The sequence below is a fragment of the Orcinus orca genome, chromosome 11, assembly GCF_937001465.1.
Source record: "Orcinus orca chromosome 11, mOrcOrc1.1, whole genome shotgun sequence".
NCBI lineage: Eukaryota > Metazoa > Chordata > Mammalia > Artiodactyla > Delphinidae > Orcinus > Orcinus orca.
In genome coordinates, this window is record NC_064569.1 from 62263123 (window position 1) to 62290928 (window position 27806).

The window sequence follows — 27806 nt, forward strand, 5'->3', positions numbered from 1 at the left end:
TTTTATACCTTTAAATGTAAAGGATTTATTTAGTTTAGTTTGCTCTGGTATGCAAATAAATGTTCTGGTATGCTCCAATAAAAAGCACATAAATAGGGAAGATAATTTATAGAGAAAGTTTAAACATACTCAATTTGCTGTAATTATAGTGAGAGCAGGAAAATATTCCGTACTGTATTGGGTACAAATAACTGTGCATTTTTGCAGATATGCTATTTATGGCATATCTTTTATAGTCTTTTTTTCTCTGACCTGAATAGCAAATGTTGTCTGTATCTGATTCATTTAAATAATATATTTTGAGCTTTTTCCATATTTCTGACAATTCCTGAGGGTAGGTGCTTTCATATACATTATACTGTTTAATCTTCTGGATATGAAGGGTGTTTTTATTTTCCCTTTTTTACTGATGAGGCCACTGAGTCTGATGTCACAGGAGGGCAGGAAACAAACGTAGGTCTGATCATAGTCTCCTGCTTATTGCAATTTACTCTCCATCCTTTTATGCTGACAGTTACCAATTATTACGTTGTATTTGTCTATATTTTAGCTTATTTACTCAATTGTGAGCTCCTTGTAGACAAGAACTGAATTATACAAAACAAAAATTTTGTTTCTTATATGTCAGCTATGAGAGCAAGTAACATTTGTATACCCAGAACAGTAAAAGATGCTCATTTTGATTAGGAAAACCTACGAATGCTGTTTATTTTCCTTTAGGATCTGGAGACTAGGTTGCAGAGCATATGAAGGATCTGGGGAAACTTCCCTGAAATTTTTTCTATGCTTTCATCTCAAGTATTCCTGCAAGTCCTGGCTTATTTAATGATGACTTCCAAACAAAATAGAAAATACAGGTTGAAACTATTAAAGATTAAGCAGTAATTAAAATAGATACTTTTGATTTTCCTTTTTAACATAAACAGACTGTTTCTATTTAAAGAAACGAAAAATGTCCTCTTTTGTTGTTTCTAATTTAATATCATTTTACTAATTTAATTAGTAGAAATATATTTGTGTAAAAAAAAAAAAGAATTGTAGGACTTCCCTGGTGGCGCAGTTGTTGAGAGTCCGCCTACCTATGCAGGGGACATGGGTTCGTGTCCCGGTCCGGGAAGATCCCACATGCCACAGCACAGCTGGGCCCGTGAGCCATGGCCCCTGAGCCTGCGCGTCTGGACCCTGTGCTCTGCAACGGGAGAGGCCACAACAGTGAGAGGCCCGCGTACCCCCCGCCCAAAAAAAAAAAAAAGAATTGTTACCATATACACACTAAAAGAAAACATGGGTGATTTCCTCTTTTACCCTGGTGTAAGGGAAGTCATACCTACGTATGGCTCAAAATCTAAAGTCAATAAAAGAAAAAAGTTGGTAATTTTGACCACACACACACGCGCACACACACACACACACATCTCATGGGACAAAACCCCATAAGCAAAGCAAAGACAACTTATGAACTGGCAGTAAATATTTGCAACATATGCCACAAACAAAGGCCTTAGTACATCCTTCATATACAAAGAATTCTGAGAGTCTGAGAAATAAAAGACTAAAACACCAAAAAAGTTGGAAAAGTTATGAACTAACAATTCAAACTTGCAAGTAAAGATACAAAAATGTCACTTGAACATCGAAAAAAAAAGTTCAGATTCACCCATAATTAGATAAATGCCAGTAAAAATAATACTGAGGTGCCATTTTTCAACTCTCAGGTTAGTGAAAATTAAAAATATGATGACACATCCCATTGATGAGACTGTGAGGAAACAGGTGCTCTCCAACATTGTAGTAGGAATGCAAGCTGGTACAATCCTTCTGAATGGGAATTGGATAGTACTACTACCTTTTGACCAGCAACTGCACTTTTAGGAATCTCCCCTGTAACTACAGTACTCTGGAAATATCTATACAAGTTTATTAATTGCAGCTTCAATTAGAATTGCAGAATACTGGAAACAACCCAAATGCCCCCACCCCCACCACACAAGAATGGCTGAATAAGGTATTGTATACTTGTTGAGTGGAATACTATGCAACAGTAAAAAAGTAAAAGAGCAAAGTGCAAAAGGCTGTCTGTATTGTGCTACACTTTATATCACAAATAGTAAATATAAGAAAATACAGTGTGTCTGCTCATTTTCCCAAAAGAAACGTAGTAAGGGTAAGCCAGAAACTACTGAGATTGTTACCTACAGGGCGTGAGTGAGAAGATGGTTGACATGAGAGTGACACTTTTCTTAATACCCGTTTTGTGTAGCTTTGATCCTTATAAGCATGGTTATCTTTCACATACTCCCCCTCTCCAAATAAACAATTTGAATCAACCAGGATGTGGGGAGAACCCAAAATGGAATTTAGAAAGTGGCTAATGAACATAACTCTGTTATGGATGAGTGCCATAACCACAATGCAGGAGATGGGGAAAGAGATTTAACTAAGTAAATTTGGAAAACAGTATTTGGCTGTGTACTGTAAGGTTAGAGACAAAGAATGTTATACAAATACTGTGCTCCAGTTAATAAAGACATTTCTCAGAGGAGTTTGGGTTAGCAATTCTGAACTACTTGATGTGTATATTAGAACTGAAAAAAATATATATATTGTGGATAATGAGAGTCAGATTTCTCACTGTCAGAGAAAGAAGTTACAAATAGAAAAGAGAGAAGAGAAGGCTAGAATGAACTAATGGTTTTGGTTAGAATCAGAGCTATGAAGAATCGTATATCAACAAATTGGATAACATAGATGAAATGGACAAATAAGTAGAAACACAGAATTTACCAAGACTAATTCATAAAGAAATAGCAAATATGAATAGACCTATAACTAGAAAGCAGATTGGATAAGTAATCAAAAATCTCCTGACACACAAAAAAGCCATGGACCTGACCTGATGGCTTCACTGGAGAATTCTACTAAACATTTAAAGAAGAGTTAATCCTTCTCAAACTTTTCCAAAAAATTGAATAGGAGTTTATACTTCTGGACTCATTCAAAGAGGCCGCATTACCCTGATACCAAAGCCAGACAAAGACAATACAAGAAAACTGTAGACCAGTATCCCTTATGAGCATTAATACAAAGAATCCTCAAACCTAGCAAACAGAATTCGGTAGCATGTTAGATGGATTATACACCATAACATGGGATTTATTCCTGGAGTGTAAGGATGCTTCAACATAGGAAAATCCATCAATATAATACACCACATCAACGGAATGAAGGAAAAAATTCACATGATCATCTCAATTGATGCATAGAAAGCATTTGAAAAATTCAAAGCCCTTTCATGATATAAGTATGCAACAAACTAGGAATAGAAGGAAACTACATAAGTGTAATAAAAGTCATATATTAACAACCCACAATAAACATCATACTCAATGGTGAAAGACTACTGAAAGCTTTTCCTCTAAGATCAGGAATGAACTAGGATGCCCACTTTAGCAACCTCTATTCAGTATAGTACTGGAAGATTGAGCCAGAGCAATTAGGCAGGAAGAAGAAAGAGTAGGTATCCAAACTGGAAAAGAAGTGAAATTATCTGTTTGCAGATGGTATGATCTTATATGTAAAAAGCCCCAAGGATTCCACAAAAACCACCTGTTAGAACTAATAAAAGAATTCAGCAAAGTAGCAGGATACAAAATCAACACAAAAAAATTATTTGTACTTATATTTATGTACAATGAACAATCTGAAAAGGAAATCATGTAACAATTACATTTGCAACAGTATCAAAAAGAATAAAATACTTAGGAATTAAGAGTAAAATACTTAGGGATTAACCATGCTGATGAAAATCTTGTACAATGAAAACTACAAATTATTGTGAAAAATTAAAGAGGACATAAATAAATGAAAACATATACCATGTTCATGGATTGTAAGACTCAATATTGTTAAAATGTCTATACTACTACCAAAAGCAATCTATAGGTTCAATGCAATCCCTATCAAAATCCCAGTGATATTTTTGCATAAATAGAAAAACCCATCCTAAATTTCATATGCAATCTCAAGGGACTCCAAATAGCCAAAACAATCTTTAAAAAGAACAAAACTGTAGGATTCTCACTTCCTGATTTCAAAACATACTATAAAGCTACAGTAATCAAAATAGTGTGGTATTGGCATAAAGACAGATATATGGACCAATGGACTAGCAATAGAGAGCCTAGAAATAAATCCTCATATATATGGTCAAATGATTTGTGAAAAGGTGGCAAGACCATTCAATGGGGAAAGGACAGTCTTTTGCAGAAATAGTGCTGGGAAAGCTGGATATCCACATGCAAAAGAATGAAATTGGACCTATACTTAACACCATATACAAAAATTAACTCAAAATAGAAAAGGATCTAAATGTAAGACCCCAAACAATAAAACCCTTAGAAGAAAACATAGGACACAACTTCATGACATTGGATTTGGCAATGATTTTTTGGATATGACATCAAAGGCAAAGGTAACTAAAGTAAAAAATAGACAAATCGGACTTCATGAAAAATTTTGTAAAATTTTTCATCAAAAGACATTATAAACAGGGTAAAAATTAAACCAACTAAATGAGAGAAAATATTTGCAAATCATATATCCTGTAAAGGATTAATATCTAGGATATATAAATAATTTCTAAAACTTAACAACAACAAAACAACCAGATTTTGGGCTTCCCTGGTGGCGCAGTGGTTGAGAGTCCGCCTGCCGATGCAGGGGACACGGGTTCGTGCCCCAGTCTGGGAGGGTTCCACATGCTGCGGAGTGGCTGGGCCCGTGAGCCATGGCCGCTGGGCTTGCGCGTCCGGAGCCTGTGCTCTGCGGCGGGAGAAGCCACAACAGTGAGAGGCCCGCGTACCGCAAAAAACAAACAAAAAACAGATTTTAAAAATGGGCGAAGGGTTTAAATAGATATTTCTTCAGAGAAAATATATGAGTGGCCCGTAAGCGCGTGAAAAGAAGCTCAAACCATTGATCATTAGGGAAATGCAAATAAAAACCACAGTGAGATACCACTTCACACTCATTATAATGGTCACTATTAAAAAACAAACAAACCAGAAAACAGTGTTGGCAAGGATGTTGAAAAATTTGAACTCTTGTGCATTCTTGTTGGGAATATAAACTGTTACAGCTTCTGTGAAAAACATTTTGAATGTTTCTCAAAAAATTAAAAATGGAATTGCCATATGATCCTGCAATTTTACTTCTGGGTATAGGACCAAAATAACTGAAAGCAGGGTCTCAAAGAGATATCTGTACACTCATGTTCATAGCAGCATTATTCACAATTGCTAAAATGTGAAACCAACCCAAGTGTACATTGACAGATGAATGGATAAACAAAATGTGGTATACACTTGCAATGAAATACTATTCAGCCTTTGAAAGGAAGAAAAGTCTGCAATATGCTAAAACATGAATGAACCTTGAGGACATTATACTAAGTGAAATAAACCAGTCACAAAAAGGCAAACGCTATATGATTCCACTTATATGAGGTACTTAGAGTAATTAGAGTCATAAAGACAGGAAGTAAAATGGTGGTTGCCAGGGACTGGGGGCAGGGGAGTTTGGGGAGTTATTGTTTAATACATATAGAGTTTCAGTTTTACAAGATGAAAAGAGTTATAGGAATGGGTGGTTATGGTGTTGCACAGAAAAGTCAGTGTATTTAATACCACTGAATGGTACACTTAAAAATAGTTTGGATGGTAAATTCTATGTTATTTATATTTTATCATGATAAAAAGCGATGAGGGGTGTTGAAAGGATGTAAGTGCCGATTTGAAGGAGCTTCTAGTGATCAAATCCGAAACAAATTGAACAAGAAAATAATTGATGAGAGTAATGAATTATAACTCATAGAATAAAGCAACTATCCACACTGATGTAAATAACTGAATACATAAATTGTGGAGAAGAGACAGCTTTTCCTTATGAAATAATTCCACTAAGCCCTTCCCTCTAAGACCATTTTTAAGGGGCCCATATATGTTTAGTGACATTTTGAAAAATTTTTATAAAGGAGAAGGGCAGCTTGTTCCTTGGGAGTCATGTCTTCTGAGTTTATCTGATTAATCTGCCACTAAAGAAATGTAATATTAAAGAAATGTTGGCATGGGAAATTAAGTGTTTAAGAAAAAGAGGTGAGTCTCTGGGTACATAGACGGGAGGAAAAGGATAGAGAACAAAAGAGCATTAGCTGGGGTGGAACAGCTCAGGACTTTAAGGAAGCAAGTCTTGAGGAGATGTGTGGCAAAGAGATTTACATAGGAAAATTTGGGTTTGCAGTTAAAAACGTGCCTTTTTCCTGGGTAGCCATGAACAAACCATTTCGAGTTAGAGCTTCGTAGAAATTTAGATGGCCTTTAGATTTCTTATTTTACTGAGGAGGAATCTGAAGACCAGATGGATACAACTGACTTAAATCGTAACTATTTGCTGCTATTATGTTGTTTGTTATTGTACAGTGATTTGTTGTTTAAAAGGGTTTTCTAATGAGATAAGAGATAGGAAGATACCTTGAAAATTATAATATACAAAAGTGGTTAATTCATTTCAGAAATCAGTTATTCACTATATTTATGATGTAGGTATTATTACTACATTCCTTTCACTCATCCAACAAATATTTCCTGAAAACCCACTGTTCCAGGAATGAGAGTAAAATGGTTCAAGGCACACTTTTAACTCTGAATCAAGCTGCCTCCTTCCACCATTTACTACCTATATGACCTCTGGTAGGTTGTTTCACCTTCGTATGTCTCAGTTTCCTTGTCTGTAATGTGGAGAGAATGGAAGTCCCAAATTCACAGATTTTTGGTGAGGAGGTAATGAAATGGTACTTAGCGCAGAGCATGGCTTATAGAAAATGCTACATGTGTAAGCTATTGTTATAATCTGTAGTTCCTTTGAAAGAAGAGTATCAGGATGAATAACACTATCTATAAAAAGTGTTCATCTGTTCTTTTTGTACGAATTGTGAATAAATGTCCATCATATTAATGTAAGCAAAAAATGAAAAGAACATTAAAGCTGATTCTTTAATGTTCATCAAAGAAATTGTGGGTTCTGTACATCTTATTCCATTTATGGAATGACATGCCATACTCAAAAGGAAAAAATAATTTTCTTGTTCGAAAGTATGTATTTGAATCAAGTTGTACATTCATTTGTACAGTATTTTAACTAGAGATTTGGGGGCTTTAGGATTTAGTGTGATTGTCAATAATTGATTTCATCCACATATTTCAGAAGTTAAGTAATGTACTTTTTTCATATGAAAATATTCCTCTATTTCATTTGTTTTGAAAGGTATCTGATGGATGCTGTGTGTAGAGAAATATTTGGCAAACCTTGAATCATTTCAAAGACCCAAACTTAATTGCTAAATATGTTTAAAGATTATTCTTTCCCCTTCAAAAACAAAACAAAACAAAACAAAAATAACACATCTCCCACTTCAACAATACACATTCTTCTATAGGATTACCATTCAATCAGAGTTTAAATCAGATAGAATTCATGTTCCTTTATTTGGGCTCACTATATGTTTTCAGGTCCCAGAAGAATAATAACTAGTCCTTGTAAGCATACAAGGAATTATCTTTATTGAGATGGTAAAACGTTTTTCTGTACTATTGCTGAACAAATTGAGTAAGAAATTGCCTTTATGTAAGGACATCAAAAGAAAATGTAAGTAGTATCTTAGCCATTTTTTTGGTTAAACTAAAATAGTAGTCTATCATGTGACTTAATGTTGCTGAATTCATTTATGTAAATAGAATACATATTCATATTTTAAACAGAAGTAGGCAGATATTTATATAGTGTTTCCTGTTTGCAGTTTAAGGCCATGCTATCCATTGGAACCAGTACCTTCCTCCAGAGAATAGCACCAAGGTCACCTGTTTTTTGGTTGTTCTTTATTTACTTTTTTTGATTTAAAAATTGTATTATGCTAGCTGCTCTCTGTAAGTTGACTGTCAAGATTAAAGCTGTACCACTTAACAAGGAAAGTGATGCCTTCATTCTTCATGAATGGCTCTAGATCTAATCAAAAATCAGTATGGTCCACTCTTGCTCCCCAAACATTCCTAAACTGTTTCCTCTGCCCTGCCCCAGTCCCTCTGTTTGGAAACTTTTTCCTCTTCTCTACCTTTCTCAGTTACAACATCGATATCAAATTCATTCATCATATTTAGGGATTAGGTCATTATTATTAATGTGTGAAGTGACTAGTTTTAAGATAATAGCAGGTGTCCAGACAGGTTGGAAATTGAGAATGCATATTTTGCCTAATAACAATTAAAACAGACAAAAGAAAGAAAATAAAACTATAACACCCCTCCTGATAGCCCACATGCCTAACATACACTCTCTGATGCTCAAATTTCTGGTCAGGTAGGCTGTCATGAGCCCTGATCTAAGCTGAAGATCTATCATTCTTCATGAACCCCTTCCCATGGTCCTTTTTCATTTGAAGTTATGCTACAAAAATTTAAATACAATAATTTTGCCAAAATTTTACTGATGTAGATAATTGGGATCAGGATTAGCTTGCCATTTTCAAAAGTCTGTTTTCTAGAATACATTTGAGAAAATGTCACTTTATTGTGCTCTTATAAAGTGCTCAGTGCATATTCACTGAATGAAGGAATACCTGAGTTCATTTAGGAATAGTAAGAGCCGTTTGTAATTAACACATTTATCACTTGTAAACAAATTACATGGAGCTGAAGTGCTTTGAAGCATCTAGTACTTGTTGAAGTACTATTTATACTATTGATTTGCTCTGAGATTCCTTTCAAAACTAATATTAAAGAGAAATTAAGTCTAATGTAATTCTGATATCTGAATGTAAATTATTAGTGTGGATGGGTTACTAGTGATTCAGATATTTTAAGTACTGTATTTCCCCATTATTAAACAGTCTTTTTTTGTTAAATATCTTTACATTATGTACAGAGCTAGATTTTCAGAAAGACAAATGTAGAATAATCCTTCACAAAATAATTGACTATTAAATGTCTTTGGTTGGCTAATACAGGCTTCCTTCCTCCCTTCCTTTCTTCCTTTCTGTTTCCTATCATATTTTCACAATCATTTGCTAAACTGTGTGCTAAGATAACTTACTCCTGAAGAGTAAAAATAAGACAGGCTCAACTGTCCCTAAGTAACATTGTCCTAGGGGGGTACTGGAGTGGATATATCTCACTTGACTATATTTCCTGTTTCTCAAGATATTTATACTCATTGTGAATGTTTAAACAGAAAAGAGTGTATCTGTGCGTTTCAGTTTTATTTCTTGATACCTAACATGTATGAGCCTATTAAAACAACTTATTAGTAACTATCGAAAACTTTTCCATAATGAGGTTAAGATTCTGTAAAACTCTAGTCCATTTGGAAATTGAATAACTGCATAGAGCATACCTTACATCTTCCTGAGTACTCTTCTTGAGCACTCCAAGAGTACGCTTGTGCAGTGGCAAGTTGTATGTTCTAGCAGAACTAGAAACTTAAAAAAAATTGGGGGCTGTTCGTGGCAAGGTCTCACCATTTCACGATGCTTCAAAATACATCACTAGTCCCTCTAGTAGAAACTCCCACAGTTTTATATGCTGGCCAGACTTCTGACTCTCTAATTCATACAGAGTTCATATTATTAAATATCATAAACGCTATTACTGCTGTCCAAAGGTGGGATATAATACAAAGTAAAGTGTAGACCACTGGGCTATAAAATGGTGACAAATCATGACTTAGGATGATCTGAAATCAAGGAGGGCCAAGAACATCTCTTAAGGGAAATGTTCTTCTACTCAGAGTATCTGTAGGTTGCAATCCACTGAACAAACGAGTAAAGGGCCTTGGTTAAGAAAGTGGCAGAAATTGGGAGACAGTGTACAAAATCTTAGAATATTAAAGTTGTAAGCATCCTCAGAGATTGTGTATTTAACCCTTCTGTTTTGAAGATCAAGAAATTGAGTTGAAACCATGAACAGTTACACATAAAAGTTTTTAAAACTTCTAATTCCAAATTCATGAATTTCAAATTGTTTTCTTTAATATAGCATCCTGTCTTCTTTCTTTTCAGTATTCTATATTGGTTCAATAATGTTACCTAACCTCTCCTGTGTTCTTCCCCCCAGATTCAGTAGTTTAGAACAGCAAGCATTTATTTTCTTTAATGGGTCAAGCTGGGCTTGACTGAGTTGGCCATCATGCTATGGGTTGGATTTAGCTTTTCTCCATATATTTCCTCTTTCTTCACGAACCAGTAGCACCCGAGGTTCCCAGGTTCCTTCCATCTCATTGCTCTGACATTCCATAGTGTGGTGTCCTTGTTAAATGGTATTCTGACCAGCACAACACTACATTCCAGCCCATGGGAATTGGGGAAGAGAGAAAATTGCCACACAAGCAATTTCCTTTTGAAGTTATTTGAAAGTGGCACTGTCGTTTCTGCTTGTATTCCATTGGCCATAGCATCATGAAATGGTGAGACCTTGCCACCAGGGAAACTGGTTAATGTGGTCTCTCATTTGGGGGACCTATATACAGGTAAAACCTTGAGGATAAACAGAGAACAGATATCGGGTGACAATCAGCAGTGTCTGCTTTCAGGAAAGTTTGAACTAATTGTATATATGGGGGAATGAGCATGGGTAGAAAAGAAGAAAAATGCTCCCTTATGCTTGGGAGGATCTATGTAGATGACAATCTTTCCACAGCAAGAAAACGAAAAAGATTTTTGAAACTTTTCTTAGCTCACCAATTTTCAGTATAACTTTTATGATTACCTTGATTAAATGATTGTCTATTTGCTTTTGTAACAAGGAACAGCCATGTGTTTCAAATCTCCCTTATGGGAGCCTGTATATTCGAAATAACCAAGTCCATGTGCAGACTAAATGTGAGAACCTGATCAAATGAAAAATTTGATTAAAATGACATAATAAGGCCTTGGATGTTTATAAGCACACATCATAATTTTATCCACATAACGTGTGCTATAGCATCTGGGTTGTGACCTGAGTTATTGAAAATATTGTGTATGTGTGTGTTTTTCTTCTCTCTTCAGAACTTAGAAACTCCATTTCAGAACTATTACTGAAGATTGAATTGATGTCAGCCAGGAAACTGTAATTTCCTGTCACTTGGACTTGAATTACTACATTGAGTTTTCAGGCAATAAACAAATTTAGCTAAAAGATGCAAGCTTTTTTCCGACTTATCATTAGTACCTAAGAATATGAATGCTTTATACTGTTCCATCTCCATTACAGATATGGTTATTGGCTCAGAATCATATTCAACCCTCTTTGCATCCTTTTATCTTGAACTAATCAAGTCCAAACTTCCTCCTGAAAACCCATGTATGTTCTTTTAAATGTGGGCTGCAGAGCCAATTTATCTGATAAAGCAAATAACGTACCATTTCCATTCTACAGAAATGAAGCAGAGCAGCCATGTTGCAAGGAACATAATGTTTTCCCCCTGCTGTTATTATTTCTCTCGTGTATCACCAGTGGGAAAGATGGAATTTTACAAGAACATAGTTTGCGAAGCATGATGCAAGGAGGTTTTTGTTTGGTTTTTTTTTTCAGTAATTTTCCTGCATACGTGGTATACGAGAGAAAAATTTGTTTTGTTTTACAAAATTGGGTTGCAGTTTTCTGAAAACCCACAAAATCTGTGTTGACTTTCTGGTTGCCAGGTTCTCTGTGATACCTAAAAAGAGATACATTTATGTGTGTGTGTTGGGGGGGGAGTGGCATTTATGGGGCAACCAGTAGCACCGAGGCTCTGTTTCATTGTGTACAGCAGAGTAAGGTGGAGCATAATGATGTCCTGGGGTTAACTTGATGGAGCTGAGAGGATGAGCTGGGAACTCAGCTTAGGGGGAGGGGGCAGGACAGAGGCTTAAGCATCTATTCTCTTCCTGGTCCTCGAACAATCTCCAACACATGGGAGGCTCTGGGGAAAAAAAAAAAAAAAAAATTACTAAAGGAAGAGTCCCAAGGGAGAGGTCATCTTCTCATGGTGGGGATCTTGAACTCACACAGTGGTCAAGTCAGACATGTTCCAGGGCTGCTTGGTATAGTGACTGTGTCTGTCAGTGGGAGATGTAGGGACAGTTTTTCCTTGTGCTGGATTGTACCAGTCACATTGCAAGACATTTATCATGCTCCCCCTCCCGCCCAGTAAATGCCAGCAGTGTCACCGGTTAAATGGAACAACTAAAAAGAGCTCTCTCCTCCTGGCACATTGTCAAGTGCCACCTATGGGGAGGTTCTAGCCCTGCAGAAAACCATTTGCTATAGTTCCAAAGTTGGTTGTTTGGTTGGTTGATTTATCTATTATAAATACTTCTGCATTCTGTAAATTCTCACTTTTCTTGTTGTTTTTTAACATTTCTTGTTTTTACTGTGAACTGTTGTAAGTATTAAGAAAAGCACAGTGAATAAGCATAGAGAATACACGGAATTAACGCTTCTCTGTACTCAACATCTAGCTTTGCCGCATTTTAACATTTGTCTTTAGAAAGTTTTTGAAGACATGGGATACTGCACCATTATTAAAGCTTCCTTTGCAATCCTCCCCAATCTCATTTCTATATCCTCACCCCAGGAAAAAAACCTGCTATCTCGATTTCAGATTTCTCATTTCTTACATGTTTTTATGCTTTTACCATATTTCTGTGTATTTCTAAATGGTATTTGGTGTTTCTTTACATGTTTTTAAACTTATAAGTGATATTAAACTCTATTTTGTTCAGCTTCCTTACTTGATGCATGGCTATGTTATCAAGACTTGTCTGTGAGACATGTGGAGCTTTAGATTATTCATTTTAAAGACTATAAACCATGTAATACAAATATATGCCACAATTCACTTATTTAAAATTTCTGATGCTTGGATATTTAGAATATTTCTAATTTTTTAAAAATCAGTGCCAAGGATGCTATAATGAACATTCTCATACACATCCTCTAGTGTATACATGTGTCCCTAGGAATTCAGCTGAAGATCTGCTGACATTTAACTATACTAAGTTTTGCCAGATTACTCACTATAGTGCTTGCCCTATACCAACACAGCAGTTACACACCCACTGGCAGTTCATGAAAATTTTTGTATTATCTCTTTCAACATTTACTGTTGGTAACATTTAAAAATGTTTAACAATCCATTGTGTGGGACATAATTTGTTTTTAAAAACTTTGTATTTCCCCAGTTACTACTTTTCATGTGTTTATCAGCCATCCATGGTTCCTATTGTGGGCATTGCCTGTCCGTATGATTTGCTCCTTTTTTCTACTGGGTCTTGTGTCTTCTTTGTAGTTTTTTGGTAAGAGTTCTTTTTTTAGTATGTACACATGCACATATGTATATGTATACTGTAAATAGATTTTCCCAGTCTCTGGCTTTTCTATGTTACATGCATACTTTTTGTTGTACAAATGGCTTTGGTCAATTTTTTCAATCTCTTTTATTAGATTAGTGTTTTTTCTGTATTATGTAAAAATTTTTTTGCTATTAGTCTTATATTTTTCTATGTAGATAACCACTTATCCCAGAATCAGTTTTTAAAATTGTCATTTCTTTCCTCATTGTATTACTTAGTAAATAGTCTTTATGTGGGTATGTGTATTTCTATTTCTGAGCTATATATTTTATTCCAGTATTTATTGATCTTTCACTTTGTCCAATACCTTTATGTCTTAAATATCTTTGTTTTATGTAAATCTTGATGTTTATGCAAGCATGCATTTTTCAAAATTGTCTTGGCTAGCCTTATCCCTTTGTTCTTATATATGAATTTAATAATCCTTTTGAGTTACATAAAAGTTATACATTGAAATTTTGATTGGAACTGAATTGAACTTACAGAATAATTAGAATACATCTGTCATCTTTAAGCTATTCAGTCCTGTTACCCATGAACATGTTATATCTCTCCATTTATATAGATAATTTTTATGCCTTTCAGTTTAAAATTAGACCATTCTATATAAAGATCTTAATTTTTTTCTAGTTTTATCTATAAGGATATTATATTCTATGTGTCTCTTACTAATGGAATTGGTTTTAAAATTATATTTTCTTTCACTATTTTTATTGTTGTTGCTGCTGTAAAGGTGTATATTTTGTTGGTGTATTGTAAATGATAGACTTGTTTATTTCTTCTAAATAATTTAAAAATAAATTTTCTCAAACTCTCCATATAATCAATAATATTATATGCAAATACTTTTTCTACCTTTTCTATTCTTACTATTTTATTTTATTTTTTGTCTTACCATGGTGATAAGTGCATATGGTATAAAGGTTTATTGAATGGGTGACAGACATCTTTATCTTATTCCTGACTTTTAAGAGACTTATTTCATTCATGGTTTTATACTTTAACTATATCTTTATTTATAAATATTGCTTAACAATGATTTACATTGTTTTAAATTTTATATAAATGGTATCATTCTATGTATTCTTCTGTTCACCATTAATATGATATTCTCTGCTGTACTTATTTGGCTTTCTATTCCTATTTCTATTATTTAAAATTTTCTTTTTACATTTAAATCATGAATGGGTATTGATGTTTATCAAAAACTTTTTAAAACATTTTTTGCAATAGTCATATTATTCCAGTAGTTTTCTAATAGTTGTATAGTGGTAGAGTTCTTTATTACATGGAACACTGGAGTCACGGGTCTGGGACCCTTTGGTAGGAGGGCAAGCAGAACTTCTGGCACCAACGCCGTTTTCTACTGGAGCAACTTCTTATCTTAACCCTTTCCATTTGGGCCTGGATCCTTTTCTTTGCGTTTTAGAAAGACTGACTTAGCTACATAGAGATTACAGTTGACACTTGAACAACATGTGTTTGAACTGTGTGTGTCCACTTACTTGTGGATTTTTTTCACTAAATGCACACTGTGTTACTACACTATCCAAGGTTGGTTGAATCTGGTTGTGGAACCATAGCTTTGGAGGGCTGACTGTGAAGTTATGCTGGGATTTTCTACTGCACGGAGGGGTTGGCTCCCTTAACCCCCACTTTGTTCAGAGGTCAACTGTTTTTAACAATTCATTATCAGAATTCAAAGCATAAACAATGGCCATTTCACCTCTGATTAGTGGTTAAAATTCCAAAGAAATTTCCAGTCATTTTTCAATGGTTTCTGGATCTGGTTTTATTACTCACTAACAGTACGGACACAGGGACAGTTGATTCTTTTGCATTCTCTTTGACTTAAATAGAGGTCATAGAGCCTGGGAAAAATATGTGAAAGAAAGTGAACCTCTTTATTTTCTTCATTTGTAAACACAAAGAGTCCAGAAAGCCTGAATTAGGATATGGAGTTCCGGATGATTAAAAATCCCAGTGTTGAGCTGGGCTTTATTTCGGGCAAGTACATGAATTGGGACACATAAGCACAGACACCCCTCCATAGAGCAAAAGAAAGTAATGAACTACTGCTACGTAAAACTACACAGATGAATCCTCCAGATTTAATGTTGAACAAAAGAAAAGCAAATTGAGTACACACTGTATGATTCCACTTAATATGAAGTTTCAAGAACAGAGAAAACGGATCTGTGGTGATAAAACAGATCGGTGGTTACCTTTAGGACTATTAAGGGAGAGGGCGAATTAGGGAGTCTCCTGGAGTTTTGGAAATGTTTTGTATCTTGATGTGGGTGGTGGTTAACTGAGTGAATCATAGGCTATATACACTTAAGATTTTTGTACTTTGAGTGTGATGCCTTAAATAAAAAGAGAATGGCTAAAATAATTTCGGAAAGGGCTTATTGCCGTTTCTAAACTTATATATATGTTTTTGATGAAAAGAGACAGTTTTGGTACAGCCTTTTTTGGGTTTATAGGAAATTACAGTTGACCCTTGAACAACAAAGGTTTGAACTGTGCAGGTCCACTTATATGTGATGTTTTTCAACAAATATGTACTACACTATTACACGATCCACGGTAGGTTGAATCCACGGATGTGGAGGGCAGACTGCAAAGTGGATTATCAACAGTGTGAGGGTCGGTGCTCCCAGAACCCACATTGGTCAGGGTCAGCTGTATTGGTTGGAGTATATATTTATACAGTCACGTATGTACATATGCATATTTCATATGTTTTCTTCAGAATCATAAGAATCACTTTATGAATGGCTACCAGCTTCCAGGTGTTGTGTCAGACCTTGGGGGTTCTGAGAAAGTATATAGGGGTTGACAGTCCAGTGGGTGACGAGTAACTAGGTAAGTGTGATAGTATGGGGGAAGTCTATAAATACCAGTAGAACATTGGGGAAGAAGGGGCCAACAACTTGTCTGGAGTAGGGTTGGGGGCATAAAGAAAGTGGAGCCTTTGGAGAGGGAATGGATTTGAGGAGACTTTTTAACGACAAGTAGGAGTTTGCAAAGTGGATGTGTGGCACTTATGGCCAAGTTGTAGAATGCTCAAGTTGTAGAATGAGATATTGTACTCAGGAACTTAAGGTTTTTGGTGTAACTATAAAAAAAATAAGCTCAGAAGTGGTAATATATGAAACTGGAAAGTTAAGAAGGGATCATGATAGGGTAGAGTGTTGAATGACACGCTAAGGAATTTTGATTTTCTTTTTGGCTTTAGGGGTTAGGGAACTGTTGAAGAATTTGAATTGTGTCATGATCATGTTTGCATTTTTTGAGATAATTTTGGCAGTAGTACCTAAGACAATTTCAGTCTTTCCTGGAGGTATGCCTTTGGTGCTTTTCTCAATTTATGTAACTTCTATGAGTGATCTCTTTAGACTGATGACTCCTAAATCCAAATCTCTATTCCAAACTTCTCTCCTTTTTCTTCAGATTTCTGATTAGAATTGTTTGTTCCTGGAGGGAAATTTGGCTTAGTTCCTGTTTTTGTTCACCTTTAGATAATATAAACTTTATGATCACTTTAGGTCACAAAACAAGTTTCAATTCAAAATTTAGAATATTTATTTCAATATGTTTATAAACACATCATTATTCAAAAGCTCTTGCTCTTCAACCAAACCAAGACAGGGTACCAGTGCCCCTCCTTGCCCCACTTTAGCCAGTTGGAAAGAACCTTCTTTGTTCACCTCCACACCCACTCACTAGGGTCTTTGTAGGGGAGATGAGGAAGAGACGAGAGGTATAGAGGCAGAAATTTCTTATTGGCTGATACTGGCTTTATGGCCAGTATTGGCTTAATGGCTTCATTGTCTATAGGCAACCAAAACTAACTCTTTTGGTTATTTGCCTGAGATGTTTGAAGATTTCACTGTCGGGTCCCTCTGATCTCACTTCCCGTGATCTGGGTAATGATCTCTCCTTGAGAATGAACATTTTGGATCTCTCCTTTGCTTCTCTTCCCAGCAGTACCTACAGCCTCCTCCTGCAGGAGTCCCTTACCTACCCTGGCAAATTACTCTTTTGAGCAGGATCCCTTTCCTTTCATACGTGAATTCAGGCAAACGTTCCTACCACATGCATATACATCTTTGATCTACAATCAGACAGGACTACAGTTTACTTCTCAGATGCATTGCCCTACCTTGCTGCCACAGGCCACCTTACCTCATTCAGGTACTGGGCTTCTGTGTTTTCTCAGTTGCAGGGAACATACAAATGCAGGGAAGCTCTCTGAGTGGTCCCCTTAAAATCCTCGTGAGAAGGATATCTTAGGAAGTAGCACATACCCCAGTCACTCAAAAATCCTTTCAAAAATCTTACATTCATGATCTTTTTCATCCTGAATCTAAGTGAGGGACTTCTAGATGAGTTTGAGCAAGATGGAAACCTTCTCTTAAGCTATACAAAAATGAAAGTGTTTATACTTACGCATAAAGTAAATGGATTTCACTACCGAACCCAACCACTGAATTCTATTGAGTAAGAGTAGAAGAGAATTAATATGACATATTGACAGTTACCTCCATATGAGAGAATAACCTGTGAGAATCTTTTCAGTATACATAATCTGTTCTTTTTTTGCCAGTTAGTTTAGTTTTATTATGAATGGTTTTTGGGCTTCCCTGGTGGCGCAGTGGTTGAGAGTCCGCCTGCCAATGCAGGGGACACGGGTTCGTGCCCCGGTCCGGGAAGATCCCACGTGCCGCGGAATGGCTAGGCCCGTGAGCCATGGCCGCTGAGCCTGTGCGTCCGGAGCCTGTGCTCTGCAACGGGAGAGGCCACAACAGTGAGAGGCCCGCGTACCGCAAAAAAAAATTAAATTAAATTAAAAAAAAAAAAGGTTTTTATTCCATGAAAGTAAGCATAAGTTATATTAGATTCTTTATGCATTTAAAATGAACTGAAGTCATATTCAAATTAATTTTTATATGCATAATATTCAATAAATTCTGTCCACGTGAAATTGCCTTTTATCACTGGTGTAAACTCATCCGTATGCTTAGGTTTTGATGTTGGACAAAGTTGAAGAGTATGCTGATACTCCGTGGTTTTAGTTAAATCTGACTGCCCACTGGACTGTAAACTCTGTAAAGACAACGACCAGATTTGAAATTTCACTATTTTGGGCCTGCACCATGTTGAGTACATATTAGGCACTCAGTGCTGTGTGTCTTTTAGATGTCTTTTAACACTGTAATTAAAGGTATTAGGTAAGGTGGGTAAATTTAAATAACTTAGAGCATTAATGGTACTTTGGAAATTATATTTTATACTGATATAAATATATATGTATAAAAAATGTGATTGATAGACTACAATAACTCATCACTCTAAAGAAAGTAGGAGAGATGTTTGAAGTCAAGAGATGAATACATTTTTTGACGGTTAATAGACCATGTCTTGGTAAGGCTGACATTGTTCTCAGACAAAACTCTGTGCCATAATCAAACAGCTGGTCCATAACCTTAAAAAAGAAGAACAATGCCCACTAGTAACAAGTTTAATTAGTTTAACTTGAATTTTTGTTGTTGTTGTGGCTTGCTGGGGAGACTAAAGACATGGGAATACTAAAGACATAGATGTATCTGTGTTTTTTCCTTAGCTAAACTTTTTATTATGAATATGTTAGACATCAGGAAAACTGCACAGAATGTAAATTTACAGCTCAGTGAGTTGTTATAAAGCTAACATCCATGTAATGCCCACTCAAGTCAAAAAATGGAATATTGATAGTGCTCTAAACTCCAATCAAAACCCCTTCCTTCCCTCTCACCAAAGGTAACCACTCTCCTGACTTCTAACACTATAGTGGAGTTTTACAAGATTTTGAACTTTATAAAAATGGAATCATACAGTATACACTTTTTTTGTTTGGACTTTAAATTCTTAGTGTTTTTGAGGTTCATCCATGTTGATATGTATATCTATAGTTTATTCATTTTATTTAATGTATAGTTATCCTTTGTATAAATATACCACAAATAATTTACCTATTCTAATGTTGTTGTGTTGTTTCCAGTTGTGGGGTTTTTTTTGCCATTCTGAAGAAACTTTCTTGTACTTATCTCTTGATGCACCTATGCATATGTTTTTTAACAGTACGTGCCTAGGAGTATTATTGTTGAGTTGTATAGTGTAAGTATCTTCAAATGTAGTAGGAAATAGTAATTTTTTTTCAAGATAGTTGTACCCATTTATACTCTGACCAGCAGTGTTCTTGTTCCTCCATGTCTTTGCCAACAGTTGGTTTTGTCATTTTTTGTTATTTTGATCCATTTATAAATGATAGGTCATATCTCATTATGGTTTACATTAGCGTTTTTCTGATTGCTAAGGAGGGTGTTCATTTCTCATGTGCTTATTGGCCATTTGTACATCCTCTTTTTTCTCAGTTTTATTTTTAAATAATTGCAGGTTTACAGGAAGTGGTAGAAGCAGTTACCACCTGGTTTCCTCCAATGGTGACATCTTGCATAGAGCAATGTCAAAGCCTGGAGATTGGTATCAGTGTGATCCACTGAGTTGATTCCTATTTCAACAGTGTTATATACACTCATCTGTGTGTGTATGTGTATTGTTCCATGCAATTTTATCACACTTGTAGGTTCATACAACCACTTCTGCAATCAAGATTCAACATTGTTCTCTTACTACAAGGCTTCCTTGTGTCATGCCTTTTAGGCAACCTTACCTTCTCTCTCCATCCCTGACCCGTAGCAACCACTAATCTGTTCTCTGTCTCTATTTTTATTATTACTTTTGGAGTGCTTATTCAAATATTTTTCACTGTTGCCTGTCTTTGCTCGATTTTTGGGTGTTTTTACATGTAGTTATATGTATAACAAGTACATTTTCCTACTCTATGTTGCATTTATATTTTCTTATTGGTACAATCTGATGAATAAAAGTTCTTGATTTTAATCTAATCTTAGTTATATTTTTTTCTTTATGTTTAGTGACTTTTGTCTCTTGTTTAAGAGATCTTTCCCTTCCCTTAGATCATGAAAATATTTTCCCAGAAGCCTTATTGTTTTGTCTACAATCCACCTGGAATTGATTATTGGTGTGAAGTAGAGGTCAAGTTTTATTTTTTTCCATATGAAGAGCCAATTGACCCAGAACTCTTTATTGAAAAGACTTTTTCCCCACAGCTTTGCAATTTCAGCTTTGTAATTAATCATGTGGCCATATGTGTTAAGAGTCCTTCTCTGGGCTCTTGCGTTCCATTGGTGAACTTGTCTACCCTTGTACCAGTTACATGCCTTTTTATTTACTGTTGGTTGATAATAGGTCTTCACATCTGGTAAAGCAAATAGTTGCAACTTGTTCTTCACGAGTGTCTTGGATTTTCTTGGTCATTTACATTTCCATATATATTTTAGGAGCATCTTCTAGAGTTGTAAAAAGAAAACTGGGGATTTTGATTAGTAATGCACTGAATCTATAAATCCTTTAGGTATGAGTTGGCATTTCTACAGTACTGAATCTTAGTTTATTAATAAGCCCTTTATTCATCTAGATATTTATTTTTTGATGGTGTTTTATTGCCTTATCATAAAGTTTTTACCATCTTTTATGAGATTCATTCCAAGATATTTGTTATTCTAAGTGACAGCGTAAAAGAGTATCTTTTTAGAGTTTCATTTTCTGAGTATTTGTTGCTGTTATAAAGAAATATAAAGGAATGTTGTATATTTGTATCCAGGAAAATTTCTGAACACATTAATTCTAGTAATGTATCTCTTGATTTTTTTAGTAGTTTCTATATATATCATTCAGGACATTTGCAAATACTGTTTTTTTTTCTTCCTTTCTAATGCTTATACTGCTTGCCTGCATCCTTCTCCATCCCTCCCCCTCCTTCCCTCTGTCTCTGTCTCTGTTTCTCTCCCTCTCTCATATTTTCTTGTCTCACTGCATGGCTAGGACTTTAAGTACAATATTGAATAGACATCATATTAGCAGGTATTTATGTGTTATTCCTGAGCGAATGGAAAGTCTTTAACTTTTCACCCATAAGTATGTGTTTGCTATAGATATTTTATGAATATACCTTATCAGATAAAGGACGATTATGAAAGTCTCTTTCTAGTCCTCATTTGCCAAGAGGTTTTTGTTTTGATCATGAATCAATGTTTAATTTGTCAGATTATATTTCTGTACCAATAGAGATGAACATATGATTGTTCTTCCTTGTTTTGTTAATGTGGTGAATTACACTGATTGATTTTCAAATCTTAAACCAGTCTTTTATTCCTGGGGTGATACCATCCTGGAACTGATGTATGATTCATTTTATATTTTACTGGATTCAGTTTGCTAGTGTTCCTTTAGGACAGTTACTTCTATGTCCATCAGTGAGATTGGCTTGGAATTTTTTGGATTTTAGTAAGCATCTTTTGTTTGCTTTACAAATTCTTTTATCTTCCCCATGTCTAAAGTGCTTCTCTTGTGGGATTTGCCATCTTAGATAATGATATCATTGTCCCTATGCTCATGCACCCTTAAACCACACACATGTCCAATCAATTACCAATTCCGTCAACTCCTCCTTTTATGTACTGTATCACTCAGTTTTGTCATTCTTTCCCACCGGTCAGCTCCTACACTAGTTCAGAATGCTGTTGTCTCTTTAATGGTTCTAACAATCCCTAGAAGGTTTCTCTTGCCACCGGTTTTGTTCTCTCCCTTCTGTTTTCCATATTTTAGTTAAGACAAACTTTTAAAATAAAAAATTATTTTATGTTACATTCTTCCTTAAACGTTTACAGTGGCTTCTCATTGAATTTCTTTGAATTCTTCGGATGGACTATGTTTTCTCCTATGACCAAGCCTTTGCCCGTGCAGTCTCCTTTGCTGGTAACATTCACAGAGTACACAAACTATGTACTACATAGTATGTAGTAAAAATACCTACGCAGCAGAGCAAAGGAGTTGTAGAAGGAGCAAGGCTTGGCAAAAGAATGACTAGTCAGGAAACAGTTCAGGAGCTGATCTTCAAGCATTATCTGTCTACTTTATCATTTATTGTATGCTTGGCCCGGCATGTTTTGTGGTACCTGGAGGTGAGTTATTAAAGAGAGCATGCCATGCTTGACCCTTGTGCTCATTTCTGGATAGCACATTTTATGGGTCATGTCAAAAGTAAAGCCTTTTAAGTAATAACCAGGGTAGTGAGGAATTGTTGAAGGCACTAGGGATGGTTAACCCACTAAGGTGATACTTGAAGGACTGTCAGATGAAAAGGGAAATTTAAAAGATTTTGTGTACATTGAAGACTACAAGGATGTAAATAATTGCAAATGTACAGACACATTCAGGAAGGCAGACTTATCTCCAAATTAGGAAGAACAATCTAAAGACTGGAACTGCTCCAGTATGGAAAGAGCTGCCTTCTGAGACACTAAGTTTCCTCTTTGATGTATTCATGCAGTGGTTGGTCAGTTACGTAAAGGGAATATATATGTATTAGGTCAGTGGTTCCAAGACTCAGGCCATATCTCAGACTAATTAAATCATAGTCTCGGGATGAGACATAAGAGTCAGTAGTTTTTGAAGCTTCCCAGATGATTCCAAAATGCAGACAAGTTTGGGAAGTGCCCTGTATTAGCGGGAGGTTTCAACTCTTCCGTGGTTTTCTTGCATCAGAATTGTTTAGAAGAGACGGAAAAACAACAACAAAACCCAGAACAGCACTGCCCTGTAGCTTCTGAATTAGCAGGGTTGCGTGGATCCCAGGAATCTATGTGATTAAGATATTACCAGTAGATTCAGGTTTCTGGCTGGGTTTGGAAACCACTGGATTATAAGGAGAGTGCCCTGTGCATTCATAATCTAGCAAGGCACTTAATAAACTCATTTTTGGTATCCTTGTGGACAATAAAATATGTAATATGAATTGACACAACTATGTCTAGGACAAAGAATGTGTTTTGGAGCCAAAGGTATCTGAATTCAAATTGTAGTCCTGTTACACTTGTTTGACTAGACTTAAAAAATTTACTTACCCTCTCAGTCTCCTTATCTTAAAATAGAGTAATAAGAACCATTTTATAGATTCATTTTGAAGTTTAAATAAAGCTGTTTATGAAAAGTGTCAGTCTAGCATAGTGTCTAGTTATTTTGGGCTCTTTTCTGAATTCTGTAGTTCTATGAACGCTGAAATTAATGAGCGGGACCATGGAGCGTATACACGTTTGGTGAATGTATGTGTATTCCCTGTTGATTTTTTGCTTGATGTGCTATGAATCCCTGGTTTTAATATTCTCTTTTGGTTCAGGCATTATAATTGGTATTTTAAAGGCCGTAGGGTTAGAGAATAATGCCTTTCACTTGCTCTTACTTTTATGTGAAATATAACCCATGCCTACAATCTTTTTCCAAATTGGACATTTCAGATAAGAAGTTTTCATTAATTGTACTATAAGTGGTGGGGGAGAATTAACTGTGTGCTTATTTTTTCTTATCACAGGTTTACAGGAACTGTGTAATTATTTGTTAAAATGGAAAACTGTGAAGAAAGAAAAAGATAGCAGTTGGAGTTAAAATTCCTGGATGAATATTTTGCTTTTGAGAAGCCCGCATTTAAAACCATATGCTGATTTGGAAAGTCCCAGGAGTAAATTACACAATTCATGTTTTCCATTCAATCAATGGATTTTTTAATCATTCCTTGGAGTTGATGAAGTTCAGAGACGGTGCGTGATGGGAAATGTGGCATTCCAGTGTTTTCCTAGTGATTGCATCTTGGATTAGTTTGCTGCTTTTTTGAAGAGATTCCATTGTGAAGGGTAAGAACCTAATGTGATGGATTTATCTTCAGAGATGAACAGACATGGAAAGAATCCAGTGAGTCACAAGCTAGAAGATCAGAAGAAGGTAATACAAATTCATTTCCTTTTGCTTGGTCATTTTTGTTTTTGCTTACATAGAATTTTATAAATTGAAAATGAATGTGCTTTGAGAGATAAAATAACATAGTATTTCATGGAAATTAATCCTGTAGCCAAGTGTTGCTACGGGTCTGGATTTCATTATCAGTTAGTGGTTTCGTTTCTAAAGTCTTCTGAATTCATCCATCCAGTGGGTTTGTAAAGGATTCTGCTGTGTTTGCCCACCCTTGACTTGATTCTAGTGACATGCTGGCCTGACCTCATGTGGACAGTTTTCTGAGATTCAGGATGAGGTATGAGTCCTGGGGCATCTCTGGAGTAATGGAGCAAGTTAGAGCTCTCCTAAAAGAGAACACCTGCCTTGCTGTTATTAGGAGGCATAGTTGGCATTTGAAATTCTCTGATTTCATGTCCTTGGGGCACACATCAGCTTCTCATTTTTCCAGCCAGCCTAGAAAGAGAGTCGTGAGGCAACTGTGAGCTTTGGTTTGTGTCTTCATGTGTGATGTCTAAGGAACTAATGGAAAATATCAAGAAAGGACTGCGCTAATATATATTTTTAAATGGTCTTAGAGAGCTTCTGAGTAGGAAGCTGGGAATTGAATACTGAGGGTTGCATTTCAACCTCATTTTTCTACCTTTTTAGAAACTCTTACCTGCTAAACTGTTGCACTGTTGTGAGAGCACTTATCAGAAGGGTCAGTGGTGGTGCCCAGAAAAGAAAGCCTGCTCATAATGAAATATATTCTCTTTTGTGGTGCGTTTCATTGAATCCATTAGTACAGGAGATGTGTGTGGGGACCCACTGGCTAAGGCACGAGAGCAAGGAATAGTGAGATAATAGAAAGAAGATTTTTAGCTAGAACTGGATCTAAGGGGCGTGATTAAGGTTTGTTTTTACATCTGTCTCAGAAATTATTTACTACTCACTTTGTACTCCCAGAAGACACCTAGCTCTTTCACAGTTTTAGAGGTAAGAAATTTAGAAGAGGCCATAAAGAGTCAACAGCTTATTAATTTGTTCTGATCTTATGACCAGTGCCACTGGATTGGGGGCTACATGGATCCCTTTGCATCAATCCAGGTAGAAATGGATGGATTATTTGTGCCAGTTTGGTTCCTTCATTGAGTTTACCTTCAATGTAAGTAAATCTCAGAAAACACTAAGTACTATAAAATCCAAGATGCCTGGTCAGTTTTCAGTTCATTGTGGGTATAAATTTCTGCACAAATAAGTGTGTTACCAAGAACGCTGTTGGTGTTTTAAACGGTCGGCATTTTTTTTTTTTTTTTTTGCTGTTGTTGTCACTAAGGGTGTTAATCTGAAAGAGTTGGCAAGCTAAGTTTCCGTCTAAAGGAAGCCCTTCAATTTCTTAACTACTGAGGAGCCTTTAATCCTTTTTCTCTATTCACATTTTAAAAATGTCCTTCACACTGATGGTAATTTGCGTACTGTATTAGGCTAGTGAAGAGTGTGAATGAAAAATATTGCCTGCCATATCATTAAAGATGGATGTTGCAGCCATCAAGCCATCACATTGTAGCTGCCCCAGCAGTGAGCCCTGAGGGAACTCAGGATAGAAACAGGATGCCCACCATCAGCCACTGCAACTACCCCTGAAGGTGCACCCTGAGGAGACTCAGGTTGAGAAAGCACAGGATGCTGGCCCCAGATAGCTGAGGTGCATATCAAAGGAATGATTTCAGTGAGCCCTGACTCTTGCATCTTCCCATACATAGAAGAGCACTAAATTCCTTAACTTGAGGTATCTGGTTTTCTTTAATTAACAATAACCTTTTGATGTTTTGACTGCCTGGTCTTTGTTGCAAAAAAGTCTTCAGTTTTGTCCGCCCGAATAAAACATAATTCTCAACTTTTAGGTTGTTCATTATTTTTCAGTTGACAGGAGGGAAGTGGGTTAGGTAAGCAATTAATACTACAGTTCTGAGTTTTGATAGAAGCCCTGCTTTTCTGGCAAGAAAGCAAAGTACCTCTACAAGTGCTATCCTTTCATTTCCCAAATAAGAGATATTTTTGCAAACACAGAATGGATTGCAAACTAAAGAATGGAATGAAATGGAATGGAATGAATTTTAAAAGTCATTTTGAAAATTTCTTGAATGGAACTTTAAATAATGGTCTGTAATGATGCTTAGTTGCCCAGGCCAATTCACAAAGGACTGTTTAGCATAAAGAATATATGAATATAAACAAAGAATATAAAAATTTAGACAAACTATGAGGATCCATGATTCTGTGGAAAAAATATAAAAAAACAGCTTGGTGTTGTGGTACAAGAGAATCCCTATTTCCCTGTAGTTTTACCTTCTAGTTGGTAGGGAGATGGGGGAGGAATGAACATTTTCATTGAGCAGTATCAAGATGGAAAATGGGGTTCTAATGATCTCCTGGCCACCCAATTGGTGTAGGCATTTGCAGTGAATAAGTCAGAAACTCAGATGTTGATTGATCAGTTGATCAATACTTAAGATTTCAATTTGTTAAGTGTCAGCAGGAATACCTAGTCTAATGACAGATTTGTGAGTTTGTATTAAGGAGAAAAATGAAATGTAGCATCATAAATCTTTATAGACTAAGCTTTGGGCACAGCCCTGACTCCACACAATTGCCAGTAGAGATTATAAGATCATTCATGTAATTACTTTAAGTGTTTGTAGTCCTTTGTGATGAATTAATTTAACAGGCACAGTGTTTTACCTCAGTGAAATAAAATGCATCAATTCTAACTCACAACTTGAAAATACAGAGGTGAAACATTTTTCTGGTTTTACTGAAAAATGTGTCCTTTTCACAGTTTGACATATGTATGGTAGACATTCAAAGCAAGGTGTGTTGAACTGGCTTGAATATAGGCTCCTGTTTTGTACTCTGCACAACCGATTTCTTGTTCAGTATATAAATAGTTCACTAGCTTTTCTTCTTAATTTAAAATATGTGGATTTGTACTTATTTTGCTCTGCTTCTAAGTTGAAACTTTTAGGATGTTGAGCATGAGAGTTTGTGAATATGTGTTTTACTGTAATGAGTAGGTAAATGTCAGGGAAGAGATCATTTGTGGAGTACTTGCTATATACCACGCACATGCTTGGTCCCTTCTGATTTATTAAGAAAGTACCTTCTTACAAAGATTAAAACTGCTTTTACCTCTTTAAGATGTTCGGTTCTGTAAACGTTAATGATCAGTTCCTCAAGAATATATATACTAAAAGATACATACACACACTATTATTCAAAATTAAAGGGTTCAAAATTGTGTGTGAAGTCTCTTGGACTTATTTTTTGCGGTACACGGGCCTCTCACTGTTGTGGCCTCTCCTGCTGCAGAGCACAGGCTCCGGGTGCGCAGGCTCAGCGGCCATGGCTCACGGGCCCAGCCGCTCCGCGGCATGTGGGATCTTCCCGGACCGGGACACGAACCCGTGTCCCCTGCATCGCCAGGCGGGCT

At 35.9% G+C, this 27806-nt stretch overlaps 1 protein-coding gene across 1 annotated transcript in view; it reads left to right on the forward strand.

Moving 5' to 3' along the window:
* NAV3 (neuron navigator 3) overlaps positions 1-27806 on the forward strand; it is an 835897-nt gene that overhangs the window by 221208 nt on the left and 586883 nt on the right. Inside the window, exon 2 of the mRNA XM_033431322.2 lies at positions 23919-24325. Within this exon, the coding sequence (XP_033287213.1) occupies positions 24254-24325 (72 nt within the window). The 5' untranslated portion in view covers positions 23919-24253. The remainder of the gene's footprint in view (positions 1-23918; positions 24326-27806) is intronic.